Source organism: Emys orbicularis, chromosome 10 (assembly GCF_028017835.1).
Source record: "Emys orbicularis isolate rEmyOrb1 chromosome 10, rEmyOrb1.hap1, whole genome shotgun sequence".
NCBI lineage: Eukaryota > Metazoa > Chordata > Testudines > Emydidae > Emys > Emys orbicularis.
Genome location: NC_088692.1, coordinates 7,188,892 through 7,203,209, shown reverse-complemented (window position 1 = coordinate 7,203,209; position 14,318 = coordinate 7,188,892). Strand labels below are relative to the sequence as shown.

Genomic DNA, 14,318 nt, shown 5'->3' with positions numbered 1-14,318 from the left:
GGCGCATTAGGCCTCTGGCGCCCGCTTCGGAGCCCCCAGAGCGCGGCTGCGCCCCCGCCCGCCGGCGCCATGGGCATCCTGGAGAAGATCTCGGAGATCGAGAAGGAGATCGCGCGCACCCAGAAGAACAAAGGTCAGGGGCGGCCCGGCCGCGGGCGCTGGGGAGGGCTCGCCCCGTCCGTCCGTCTGTCGGGGGGCTGGCAGCGGGGGGCGGGGCTCGCCCCGTCCGTCCGTCTGTCGGGGGGCTGGCAGCGGGGGGCGGGGCTCGCCCCGTCCGTCCGTCTGTCGGGGGGCTGGCAGCGGGGGGCGGGGCTCGCCCCGTCCGTCCGTCCGTCCGTCTGTCGGGGGGCTGGCAGCGGGGGGCGGGGCTCGCCCCGTCCGTCCGTCCGTCTGTCGGGGGGCTGGCAGCGGGGGGCGGGGCTCGCCCCGTCCGTCTGTCCGTCTGTCGGGGGGCTGGCAGCGGGGAGGGGCGGGTGGCAATTCTGTCAGCGCCTTCCCTTACACTGATTTTTTTCGTCCTTTTGGGGGGGCTCCATTTGCACCCCAGAGAACTGGCTGGATGCCTTTATACTCCCCTACAGGATGCCATATTGGTGCAAACTAATGCAACTCGCACCTCATGGGTGGTTTACACCCGTGTCCTGATATGCCATTGGGAATAGATTAAATGTAAAGACATAACTTACACCACAAGAAGTGAGTCTATAATAACTAAATAAGGGGGGGGGGGGAGAGAAAACACAAAATCCTGTTGTTTTCTCTCCCTAGGAATCCTGTCCCTTCTCTATCAGAATGGACACTCTTAAGGCAGGAGCTACCTTTATTTCAGTGTCAAGTATCAGGGAGTAGCCGTGTTAGTCTGTATCCACAAAAACAACAAGGAGTCTGGTGGCACCTTAAAGACTAACAGATTTATTTGCGCATTTATTTCAGGGTTTTGTGCCGCATAAAGAGCAAATAGTTAAAAACACCAAACTTGAGCTACAATGTTAATTTGTAGTAATGTCCTAGTTGCTGCAATTCCTAAACGAGAAACAAGTCACTTGAACTAATAGGGAAATAGGTGCATGTTCCGATGCTATTGCCGGCTATTTGGTTACTAACTGTTCTTTCTGTTTTGTTTAAGCTACCGAGTACCATCTTGGCCTACTGAAGGCAAAGCTTGCAAAGTACAGAGCTCAGCTACTAGAACCCTCCAAATCTGCTGCTGCTAAAGGAGAGGGTTTTGATGTGATGAAATCTGGAGATGCCAGAGTGGCACTGATTGGCTTTCCCTCTGTGGGTAAGGTCAGTGACTAGCCGAGTTCACTCTAGCACGTGCAGTCCCTAAGTTTGTTTTCAGTCTTTTGAAAGATGCTTGTGTTATCTGACCGCTAATGTTTCTGACTTTTTCTGTACTTCCACAACTTAAGTGTGTGTTTGCCAAAAATGAATGGAAAGAATGTTGCTCGCACACCCAGACCTGAAGGCTAAAACTGGGGAAAGGCTTTCATCATTCTTGTATGCAAAGCGCACTTGGTGCAGCCCAAAACCTTTTGTTTGTTCCCGTCTGACAGCAACACCACTATGAAAGGTTTGTAAGAGCAGTCTGGTAACTGACATTCAAGAGAACATGCCAAGTATCCCACTTCACCTCTAAAACTCCCATGCCCGGCATAGCAAGAGCACATGGCTGTTAAAACTACAGTTGTTTTCTCCCCGTGCCTGTTCAGCAGTCATTGATGTGCATTGTGTCCATGTATCTTTATATATTCAGTGGTGCTGTCATTTGTTTATATATTTCACGTTATGAAATATATTGCCTTTCAGTCCACATTTCTGAGCTTAATGACCTCCACAGCCAGTGAAGCTGCCTCATATGAATTCACAACGCTGACGTGTATTCCAGGTGTCATAGAAGTAAGTGTGATTCAGATGGATTCTACAGCGTAAGTAAGGCTGCGAGTTTGTCACAGAAGTCACAGATTCCGTGACTTTCTGTGACTTCTGCAGCGGCTGGTGTGCCTGGCCTGGGGGCTTCTTGTGCAGCCCAGGCAGTCTCTGGGCCAGTCTCGGGCCACCGCCTTTTCTCCTCCCTGCAGCAGCAGGAGTTTGGGTGTGGAAGGGGGCAGAGGGTTGGGGCATGGGACGGGGTGAGGGCTCTGGGCGGCGCTTACCTTGGCGGAGCTCCCCGGAAGCAGTGATATCCCCCTCCCTCAGCTCCTAGGGAGAGGTGTGGCCAGGCAGCTCTGCGTGCACCCTCTGCTTGCAGGCACCGACCCCGCAGCGCCTGTTGGTCGCGGTTCCAAGATTTAGTCAGGGGTATATAGTACAGGTCATGGGCCATGAATTTTTATTTACTGCCCCTGACCTGTCTATGACTTTTACTAAAAATACCCGTGACTAAAACATAGTCTCAATCATAAGCTGTTAGCAAAAGCCCCGCAACTTAGTATGTAGGGACGTGCTATTCCTGATGTGTGTATTCTAGTTACATGTGTGGTAGGGCTCAGAACCAGCTGTATCCAAAGGTCCCTGCTTCCCAGCTGATTTCTGTTTTGAACTCTTGGAAGGTTTCAAGCATTTGCAGTTAGGTCTGTGGAGCCTGGCACTTCTATAGGCAGCATTGCTCCTCTGAGACAGGCAGCATGCACTGGGGATCTGACTCTGCATTTAGAGGGGCCAGGCAATAAGAGAATTCTCAACTGAAAATTTTTTTTTTTTTAATAACCGCTATTGGCACCATTGACCAGATGGCTGGAAACCTTGACAGATTTGTTTTTAATGAAGCTTCAAAATAGGCAATCTGTGCAGTAATCAATTTGGAAAGCAAATAGGACAACTCCTATCCTTGAGGAGTTTTTGCTGTCTGTGCCCTGTACATCCATCAGTAAAGCAAATTATAAAAGGCACCAAAGTGAAAAGCATCCTAGTATAATGTGAAATTTTGGGGTCAAAATTCAGGCTGAGTGAAAATAATTAAAACAAACACATTGATGTCAAAACAAGCATAAATATTGTAACAAATCTGAGGCCATCTGCAACTTCATTGTACTGCACAATGTCGTCATTTGAAACTTCTCTGTAGTAGCAGGAATGGAACTCTCATCCTCCTGCTCCATAAGCAAGTGACCCTCACCGCTTAAGTTAAAGGAGATTCTCTGTTAACAGTAGTAATATTATGCCTATGACACACAGCTGAGTAATTCTGAATCCAGCCATGAGAAGTGGTGTTTGCATTTCTCATTACAATATTTCATCTGTTGGACCAGATAAGAAACTTATTACTCGTATGGACAAGTTTCTTTGGTGAACAGAGGACCAAAATAATACAGCCATGGTGTGCTCTAGTCTTGTCATTTTGTAGTCAAACCAAGATGGTCTAGAATTTTAGTAGCGTTGGCCATAAACTGCTGCAGTACAATATATCTTGAGGTGGAAGAGGAATTTTCAGAAAGTTAGTGAAACAGCTTCATGGTAAAAACTCTGCAAATTGTTTCCAGCTCAATGGGATGCTAAACTTACTGGGCCAGATTTTGCCCTGTGCTGCCCCATTGATTTCAGAATTTGGCCCTCTGTTTACAATACATTGAGTGCTTAGCTGGTGATAGGAAAGCCGTTTAAAAGGTTTTGTGCAGTTCCTCATAATTTTCCACCTTTCTGATTATCTTGCAGTACAAAGGAGCAAACATTCAGCTTTTGGATCTGCCTGGAATCATCGAAGGAGCTGCACAAGGTTGGTTAACTCTTACATTAATTTAATGCGTGCCATTGCTCTCAGTACTGTGTGGAGTTTCTAAATGGTACCAACCTTGCCAGCCTGGTCATGTATTGTGTGAACACCTTAGACTTAAAACCCGAGGTCCTGAATGTGGGGGACAATTGTAAGAGGGTCCCTGAATTATGTAAAGGCATATTATGTTGTAGAAGATGCTTGTTCCGGAGGTGGGAAGCAGAAGTAAGCAAATCTCCCTATTCAGGGGGAGTCTTGGCCTTGCTCATCTGCTCTTCTGGTACAAGGGGAGGTCTTTGGTGTTGGTCACTAGAGAAAGAAACTGGAGATGTGCGGGAGGAGGGTTAAGCAAGGCAAGAAATATTGTTCAGCTACGATCATCTGGGTGTTTCTGAGAGTTCTGATGTGGCTCCTTGACTTGGGAGCCAGGAATTCATTCCACCTCTTTCCTCTTGCTTCATCTGCCAGTCGCTCAGCTGTGACGAGAGGCATCTCGTGAGGTTCCTAGGAGTCTCCTCATGTTTCATCCTGAGCACAGTGTAGTTTGGTTAATAAACATCTCCTTTCACTTCTGATCAGAAAGTGTGTCTAGCTGATTTGAACTGGGATCTCGGGGTTTTCCTCTATTCTGGGTATCCTCACTTCAGTGCAGGAGAGAGAGAGAACTGCACACACGCTGCTTCTTGGAAAGAAGGCAGTCTGATGGGATTGCAATGCTTCTCCACTGTCTGCCTGCAGAGGGAGTGCCTGCTCATCAAAAACTGCATGCCCCTCATGCTACAGACTGAGTGGGTCACATCCCAGCCCCATGCAACCAGGGGGAATGGATCCTGCGGTTGCTTAGAGCCAAGTCCCTTTGTGTGTCTGTGTAATGCTTTCTGTTGGACTGGCCTTCAAAATTGGTGTGTTTCTTTTGTGAACAAGCACATATTTCAGCCTGCAAGAGCTCTGAATGGGCCATGACCCCATTAGCCTGGCAGCCTTCCCAACAGGTTAGTGCAGCCAAAGCAGGAATGAAATTCTTTCTTGCTTTGAAGAAGTCCCATGGGACGGCTCCTGGTTCGAGGGGGCTTTTAGCTACTCTGCCTTCCCACGGATAACATCATCTCCTTCCTTTGCAGGGAAAGGGAGAGGACGTCAGGTGATAGCTGTGGCTAGGACCGCTGATGTCGTCATCATGATGCTGGATGCCACCAAAGGCGAAGTACAGAGGTGAGGGCAGGGAGCAGGTTAGTCAGTTCTGGGCTGATCAGCCAATGAAGGAATCCAGATGGCTTGATACTTTCCAGCTGCGGATGCCAACTAGGCATACCCCGTATGCAGCACATAGATATTTACTAATGTCTTAATGTAATCTATATTAGGCTAATAATTTTACTTTTTAATATTCCTGGGATCATCTTCTCACTTTAGTCCCTCTCTCCATAGGCATTCCAAAATGAACTGACTGTGCTGATTTTTGCTAAATTGTTCTTCCACTCTAGCTGGTTCTTCTAAAAATGTGTGCCTCATGAGGCCACTCTGTTAATGCGTTTCAGTTTAAATTTAAACTTCGATCAGGGCTTTTTGGCCATTACTTTAGCAGCAAGATAACTGTTACTGCAGATTATTGCCTGTGCTGGATGGCCTATTGGTAGCTTCCGAGCAAGCAGCCCAGGCTTGGGCAATGGACTTGGTTGTGCTCAACGGAAATACTTACTGGCTAGGTAGGCGCAGCATTTACTAAGCTTGCAAGGAATCTCAGTTCTTGCTTCTTGAGGAGAAGAACATCAACATGTGGCCTGTCCAGGAAAGGATAATAGATTACATGGTGGTGTCTTAATATTTGAGGCTTCCTCCTCCCATGGCCATGTTCTTAGGTCCCAATTAGAGGCCTTGCTGAATGGGAGGGCCCCAGTCAGTGGTATAGAGAAGATCCACAGGGTGGTGATTTGGAGCTGGGAAACCTCAAGGTGCTGGCCAGTCAAAACCCAATCTTTTGACCATTTGTTCCTCTTGCTGCGCTAAGTCCAGTGTACCAATGACTAATTTGCAGCATCTACGCAGGTCTCTCTTGGAAAAGGAATTGGAATCTGTAGGAATCCGGCTGAACAAATGCAAACCAAACATCTACTTCAAGGTGAGACTTACCAGTAGCCCTGCACAGTCATGGGTTTGCGTGTGCTCATCCAATGGAAGCACAAATTCCTCTGTGCCTGTCCCTTTTGTTGTGTCACAGATAATGTGGACTTGACGTTTTACAGAATGTTTTAAGGTTCTTTGTTCTGTTCATCCAGCCAAAGAAGGGTGGGGGCATCTCCTTTAACTCAACTGTCACGCTGACCCAGTGCTCCGAAAAGCTGGTACAACTCATCCTCCATGAGTACAGTATCCTTTCCTGAAGGGGAGCCCAGAAAAGGGCAACCTCCAGAAACTGCTTCTTTTGACCACCATCCCACACCTCAGATCCACAGCCCACTAGGTGAAGGTGAATTGGAATGGGATTGTATCTTCAATACTAATTCCAGATCAAGGTGTTCGTGCCAATAGGGTGACGGTGTGGTTAAAAGCAGTAGGAGGTTTTTTTGGGGCGGTAGGGGGAGGTCATCTGAGCAGCCCCCATTATACAAGATTAAACAAATCCAGCCCATTGTGCCTGTCCCATGTATTTAGCCAAGAAAGGAAGTTTGGCCTTAATGATGTCCACCTCAGAAATCTTCAATGCAGAGATTCTGTTTAGAGAAGATTGTTCTCCTGATGAGTTTATCGATGTGATTGTCGGTAACAGAGTCTATATGCCCTGCCTTTATGTGAGTATCCCGGAAACAGCCTTATTTCTGTATAATTAATGGGGCAGCATAAGATTGGGGTCCTAAATATAGAATGATCTTGACCTCTAGCCTGGAGAGAATCACTCTGTATGTGAAAACCACCACTTGTCATAAAACTTCTAGGTTACCTGTTGCGCATGTGCTAACAGAGTGCTAGTGTAATATGCTCGTTTAGCACATGATTCCAGCGCCCTCTTGTGGCTGTCCCCAATGACTATAGCAGCAGGCTACCTACAGCTGATCGTTCCCCTTTTAGCTCCGGCGGTGTAGAGACTTGTGTTTTGGTGCTGAAAGTTCCATGGCTGATTTCCTCTACCAACCCTGGTGTCTATATGTGCACAGCCTTGGTGCACTGTAGATGCACCTTTCATTTCAGGGGCCCCTTTTGATAATGTGTTGGATTTTTATAATTAGGTCCCAGAACAAAACACCGGAGGGTGACCCCAAAGGAAAGAATGTTAAAATGGGAAAACTTGTCAGTTATTTTGAGGCTTATGAACTTTAACAATTTACCAAAAATCTTTGATCAGTATTGATAAGAGCCACATTTTTTAACAAGCTCCAGCGTCTCATTATTGTATGTCTGCGAGGACTGGAAGCTGCAGAACCTCATAACTACTTGTACGTATCGTATTTGCTTGCAGTGTCACTTGAATTGACTTTCTAACGGATATGTTCTTTTCCCTTTTGATTTAGGTTTATAACAAGATTGACCAGATATCTATGGAAGAAGTAGATCGTCTGGCTCGGAGACCCAACAGTGTTGTGATCAGGTAAGAGCTTGCAGGCCTGTCAATCCACGCCTTCTACAGGCTCTGCACTAAGGGAAGTTGGTTTACATTTCATTAATACCCGCTTCCTTTGCTATCCCAAAGAGGGGTGCGCTCCTTGGCACACCACTTAGCTGCTCTGTGCTCTGGCTGAGAGTGAAACTCAACAAGTACCCTGTCATTTTTAACAAAATATTCAGTGGCCTCTATCCACAGAGAGAGGCAAATCTGCTATAAGCTGCCTCACACCATCTGCAGGTTGAAATGAACCAGGTCATCTTAGTAGTTCTGTTCTATTATCTGTTCTATGAAACTGATGGGCTCTGCCACTTTGAAGCTGGTGTACCTTTGGAAAGCATTGTCTGTTTTCCCATCCTCACCCATCAGAAAGCTTCACCTTGTCATCTAGCACTTAATAGGTTTCTCGATCACACTTCTTTGTGGATTCCAGGTAAGATGGAATTTGGGCTGCTGTTTGGGGAATAGAATTACACTAAGCCGAGATGTTCGTGGTGTTTTGCAGCTGTGGGATGAAGCTGAACCTGGACTATTTACTGGAGAAGCTGTGGGAGTACCTGGCGCTTACCTGTATCTTCACTAAGAAGAGAGGACGTAAGCAAAACACTGACTGGCAAAAGAAGAGTCCAAGGGGAAGATTTTCAGAAGTACAATGGGAGTTGGGCACTATGTGCCCAACTCCCATTGCCTGTCAGTGGGCAGTTGGTGTGACGGGTTGCCCCCCTTTAAGGTGCCACCTGATGTATTGAGATACCACTAAGCCTGCCTGTTCCGCCAGCCTGGGCTCCCTTTAACCTGTCTTCCTGATCCAGGCTTTTAAGCCTCCTCTAGCGCACAGACAGGCAGGGCCACACCCACTGCAGAAAGACAGACACAGAGATCAGCATTTGCCCCAGCACTCAGGTGCCCACCCCCCATGGAGTGCAAACCCAAAGGTATATTGTCTTGCTCCGGATAGAAAAATCCGCACAGCGCAAGCTCATAAAAATTCATCCTCTCCCTCAATGTGGGGAGAGAGATGCACAGCTTCTTGAACCCCCCCAGATATAAATTGCATAAACTGGGGTTATGTTATAAACAAGAAATAAGTTTATTAACTACAAAAGACAGATTTTAAGTGATAAGGGATAGCAAACAGAACAAAGCAGATTACTAAGCAAATAAAACAAAAGAGACAAACTAAGATTGATTCACTGAAGAAACAGGTTACAAAATGTAACTTCTCACCCTAAATGTTGAATTAGGCAGGATACAGAGTTTCTGTAGCTCTGAGTTCCAGTTATTCTTACAGACTGGACCCCTGTTTGTCTGGACTCACCCCTGCCATTCCCTTCAGGTTAGTTCCTTTGTCCCTTCAGGTTCTTTCAGCAGTCCCACTTATTTGGGCATAAGCTTTCGTGAGTAAAAATCCTCACTTATCTGAAGAAGTGAGGTTTTTTTACCCACAAAAGCTTATGCTCAAATAAATCTGTTAGTCTTTAAGGTGCCACCGGACTCCTTGTTGTTTTAGTATAGAAGGAAATATCTTTGGTACCTGAGAGAGAGTAAATCAAATCTTGGAAATACTATCTTTGAAGATTATGAATTGATTCAATGTATTGGTCTTTAAAAGTCCAGGGTAAGTAGCCAGTTTGTACTTCCTCCCACTGGAGTGTGTATGGAGCTAAGTAGGCAATATAACTCAGGTAAATGGCTGCTTTGTATGCCAGCCTGCTGTCAGGTGTAACTAGCGTGGGGGAGCCGGGGGGATTCAAGGAGTTGTACATAATCAAATGCATTGTCAGATTGTGTTAAAGGACAGCGATCAGGAAAGCGATGCTATCTTTTCCCTTCTTGTTTTTCTGTGCTCTCTAGAGAGACCAGACTTCACAGATGCCATTATTCTCCGGAAAGGAGCTTCTGTAGAGCATGTGGTAAGTAAATAACACAAAGAAAGATCTTTCTCTGGTGGTAGAACAGCACTGAGTCCAAAGCAAACTTCCTACCCGAGACTCTTGGTAGGATTTTGTATATTTCAGGTTGTCCTATGAAAAAACACATGTTGATGTTTTGTTGCCCATTAGCATTCCTTAGCTTGGTCTAACTAAGGTATAGAAACAAATGTTTATTTCCTGGTTATGTACTTTACAAACATTTTTACAAGATAAAAGGTGATGAAGGTTGTGATGGGTTGGACACCCCCCTTCTGGCATGCCACCTGATGTACTGGGGTTTCACTGAGCCCTTCCTGCTCCACCAGTCTGGATTCCTTCTCGCTGTTTTCCTGAATTAGGCTCTGCGGCCTCTTGCAGCATGCACACACAGGACCACACCCAGCTGCAGACACAGACTGAAGTCAGCTCTATGTGAGAGGATTCACCCAGCACTCACTTGCACACACCCCCTTTGGGGAATAAACCAAAGATAATACTGTCTTACGCTATATAGAAAGATCTGCACAGCGCAAGCTCATAAAAATTCGCCCTCTCAATGTGAAGAGAGAGATGCACAACTTCTTGTCCCCCCACAGTTAGAAATTGCACAAACTGGGTTTTAATAATAAACAAAACAAATGTATTAACTATAAAAGGCAGATTTTAAGTGATTATAAGGGATAGCAAACAGAACAAAGCAGATTACTTTGCAAATAAAGCAAATAAAACAAAACACGCATACTAAGCTTAAAATCTTAAAGAGACTCCTTTCAAGAAGTAATATCTCACCCCAAATGTTATTTTAGGCAAGTTGCAGAGTTTCTGTAGCTTAGAGTTCCAGTTATTTCGTCTTACAGACTGGACCCCTGTCTCAGTCTGGACTCACCCCTGCCTTTCCCTCAGGTTTGTTCCTTTGTCTCTTCAGGTATTTTCAGCCATCTTTCTTCTTGGGTAGGCACTGGAGGAGAGTCCAGATTAACCCTCTCCCCAGCCTTTAAAAGGATTTACCTAAAGGCGGGAAACCTTTGTTTGATCCCCATCCCTCTACAGAGGAAAAGTACCAGCAGTGTCCAAGGTGGTATTTAGTACCAGGTGACAGGACCACCTGACCTTGTAGTGTCACAGCTACATCCCAGGACACCTCTCAGGAAGGAGAGAGATTAGTATCTTCACAGTCTTATTGTTTCTTCCTAATGGCCCATCAAGGCTGTGATGGCCAGTTGTCTGGTGGATGTCTCCCAAATACACACACAGTTGTAATTGTTACATAGTCAGTATTCCTAACTTTAGATACAGAAATGATACAAGCAAGACAAATTGGATAATCACATTCAGTAAATCATCTTTCCAATGATACCTTACAAGATCATCTTGCATAAAATATATCTGAGGCCATATTCAGATCATAACCATATTTCTATAAAGAATATGGGGTGTAACGTCACCAAGATAACTTAATAGAGTTCAGCAAACAAGCAGATGGAAATGATGTGACTTTTGTAACGCTGTTCCTGGGAACTTTGTATGGAGAAAACACGATTCTAGTACATTTACTTTATGCTCTTTGTGCGTTTTTGAATGTGGCTCCAAAGTTGCCTTTGCAGTATACAGCATGGACCCAAGGTGTTCCTGTTTGTAGGGGCTAGATGTTAATTGAAGACAGCAGTGGGTACTGGAAGTCTGGGGAAAATCTCCACTTCTTGTCTTGGGAGGCATGATTAGTTGGCACTAATAATCAAAAACAGTGTGTTCAAGTCTAATTCTCAGGTGCTCAGACACCATGGTGAGGGGCACAGTATAAGAACCTGAATAGAATAGAGGCTGATATATATTGAAGCATTATCCTTTGACTGTCTCACACACTGTCTTATTGCAGTGCCATCGAATTCACAGAACGTTAGCCAGCCAGTTCAAATACGCCTTGGTGTGGGTAAGTGACTAATACTCTCTGAATTTGATTTGCCTGTATTTGAAGTGTCCACTCCTAACACGTTTCAAATTGCTTTCTCCTGGTTTAAAGGGAACCAGCACAAAATACAGTCCTCAAAGAGTAGGATTAACTCATTTGATGGAGCACGAAGATGTCATCCAGATTGTCAAGAAATAACCCTCTTAGCCGCTGCTCACTGGTGCCTGACCCCGCCCTAGGCTGTAGAATTGGAACTGACTTATTGTGACCATATAAAAGCCAAAAAAAAGGAAGATGTGCTCCAAAGCCACGTAGGCTTCCATGAAGCTTGTTCCGTTGGAGACGGGAAGAGACTAAGGATACACTATAACAGGTGGGGATGGGGGAGACGAGAGGATTCCCATCTGGTGACATTTCAGGCAAGGTAGCTTGTTTGCACAGCATCTCTAAAAGTTGGATCATGGAGCCCATTTGTTATGATGAGAAGAGAATCCTCTCCCCGGCGGCCTCCTTTACCACTGCAGATTTCACATACACGTCTGTCTGTTATACCGGCTTTCTCGGTCAATTGGAATCTGTGGATTCGTCCATGCAAATGTGACTCTTCTCTTGGTGCCATTGATACCAGCACTGAGAGAGGTTACCTGCCATTCATTGCACATTCCTGTCCTTTAATGTAAGTGTGTCATTAAAGCAAACCTTTCCCTTCCCCACTCGCCCAATACGAGGGCTGCTAGAATTCACAGCCTTTCTAGCTTCCGCTGGTTTTTTAATTCTGCACCTCAGTGGCTTTAGACACCAGTCTCCCACATCTGAGACAGCCCTAGGCTGAGCTTTTGAAAGTCCCACTCTATCAAATTTAAAACCAACATCCCATGCCTCTTGTTAACCCTCTGACATAGCCTATAGGGTGTCCTGATCCAATTAGTACTGTTGAGAGAGCTGGAAAGTGCAACCCTATTAACAAAGGGATTGACGCATGGCCAGGCCACAGGTGCCGTAGCTACAGCCTAGAAGAGCACCAAGACTTGGTGAGGATTCGTTTCTGTCCATGTCACAGGTCAGAGAGATGGCATTACGAGTTGCCCAGCGGGAAGCCTCTGCTTTGTCTTCTCCTCCTTCCACCTTTTCTGACATAGTACCTGAGGAATAGTTGTCAGGACACCGCTTGTCTCTAAATCATGCATCCACGGCTCCTAAATCCCAGAAATAGCTATTCAGGCTCGAGTCCCATTCTATGCTGTGGCCTTTTTTGGCTATAATAAATAAACAATAATGCTTCTTAATGGAGATCTTCCATCAGAAAACTTTGGATTTTCTAATCATGCTTTATTAAATGTTGTTGCTAACAGTTTATAGTGTCTGATAGATACCGGCTCTTTCTTTCCATGAGCAAGAGCCTCCAATAGCTTTTACTTTTGTGATAAAATAGCTCAGTCCCAATGCAGAATTCTGAACCATGAAGCCTGGTTTGATGGCGAGCTCCTCTGACCCTGAGCGCCTCCTTCGTGCTAAGGATGAAATGGCCGGAAGCGTTTTATTTAAGAAAATAAAAGTTGCTATTTCATGTGAATTATACACTTGTCTCTTGAAATAGACATGGGACCACTTGCTTTGTCACCCCTCTCCCTCCCTTTTGGCCAACTGAGGTGGCAAGGGGCTGTGTGGTGGAGTGGATTTTGATTGTAATGTGTCATAGAATTTAAGGCCAGAAGGGACCCACTAGATACCTAGCCTGACCTGTATCTCTCAGGCCACCAACACCACACAGCACCAACACACTAACCCAACCCTGAAATGAGACCAAAGTGGCATCGTGAAGAGGGAACAAAGGGCTCTCTAAGGATGGAGAAGAGCTGGATGCATTAGGCCTTCCTCGGATGACATGGATAAATTTCACAAGAACCAAGCCAAAAAGGTGACTCTGAGCTTTGTAGGTTACCTTCTATGTTAATGATTTTGCTCACAGCTGGAATGCAGAGGGAATCAGGGCTCCGGTAGAAGCTACTGGAGAAAAATCTCCAAATTAGCTGCATTATGCCTGAGCTGGCATGCACTTCTCTCTGCTAATTGAGTGGGATGCTGTTCCAGCACATTGACTCACCCCTGAAATTTCCCATTCAGGTTGCGCAGGTCAAGACACCACGACAAAGCTTTTCTTGTTTCATTTTTAACTGTTTCAGGGGTGCTGGCGTTTAACTACTAAACAAGGATAATGGAGGAAAGTGTGTACCTGACTTGATAGTCAGAATGCTGAACTTCACATCTTCCTCAAACAGGAGGGGGGGGGGGAACAAAAATATTCAAAATAGCTTGTTAAAACTCACATTGTAAATCTTAAAAAAAAAAAAGCGAACTTGCTGTGGTTAACAGAAAGCTAATCGTTACATCTGTCTTAGATTAGCTGGTTGTCTCAAATGTAATAGTCTGTTGGATCAATATTGGAACCACTGTCAAATTAACTGAGCTACTCTCCCTATAGTTTGGGAAGCCAATGATTTTTTTCCCCCATCATAGTCCAAGTGTGTAAAGCAGCTGAACTTTGATTAAACTTGGCAGGGAAGAAAACGGAAACAGATCAAGAGCAGCTAATTCTGCTGTATGCATGAGTAGCTTGAGTAAGCATGGGTCGCTGTAGGTACATCTGGAAAAAAAAATTTTCACGTGTTTCCATCTTTTCAGATTAACTGCAGCACACATTTGCTGCAAGCATTACAGTTTAGTATCAGCAGTGAGAGCACATTGGGCTGAAGATCTACATATAGAACCTTTACTGGGGATCCTGAAGTGCCTAATTATGTGCATGGGAAGATCAAATTATTGCAAACAATTTAACATCAATCCAGCAGTTTTCATTGAAGGAAATGGAAAGGCTCCATTGATTTCCACTGGGAGTTGGATCAGACCCCTAGTTACCTCATTGCCCATGGTGATCAAAGGCAAACCCAGTACATTCAAAGAACGTTTTGTGGGACCTTTAGTGAGGAAGGAGGTACTCTTGCAAAGTGGGGATTGGGCATTTCTACACTGCAGCTGGGACCATGCTTCCCATCTTCAGTACACAGGCTAGCTCTGCTCAACTTAGCACAGTAAAAATAATAGTGTAGCAGCGGCTGGCAGCTTGGGCCAGCGGCCTAAGTACAAACCCGAGTGGACTCCCTGGGAGTGTACTGTGGTGTCTGTCTG

General features: G+C 45.5%; 1 protein-coding gene across 1 annotated transcript; it reads left to right on the top strand.

Annotated features, from left to right (window-relative positions):
• DRG2 (developmentally regulated GTP binding protein 2) lies at positions 1-12,705 on the top strand. The gene is made up of 13 exons (XM_065412846.1): positions 1-133; positions 1,127-1,287; positions 1,810-1,899; positions 3,655-3,715; positions 4,834-4,924; positions 5,759-5,831; positions 5,989-6,079; positions 6,404-6,501; positions 7,219-7,295; positions 7,816-7,904; positions 9,165-9,223; positions 11,100-11,153; positions 11,244-12,705. Exons 1-13 carry the CDS (start codon positions 70-72, stop codon positions 11,328-11,330), a joined length of 1,095 nt encoding a protein of 364 aa, XP_065268918.1. The 5' UTR covers positions 1-69; the 3' UTR covers positions 11,331-12,705.
• Positions 12,706-14,318: the final 1,613 nt, after the last annotated feature.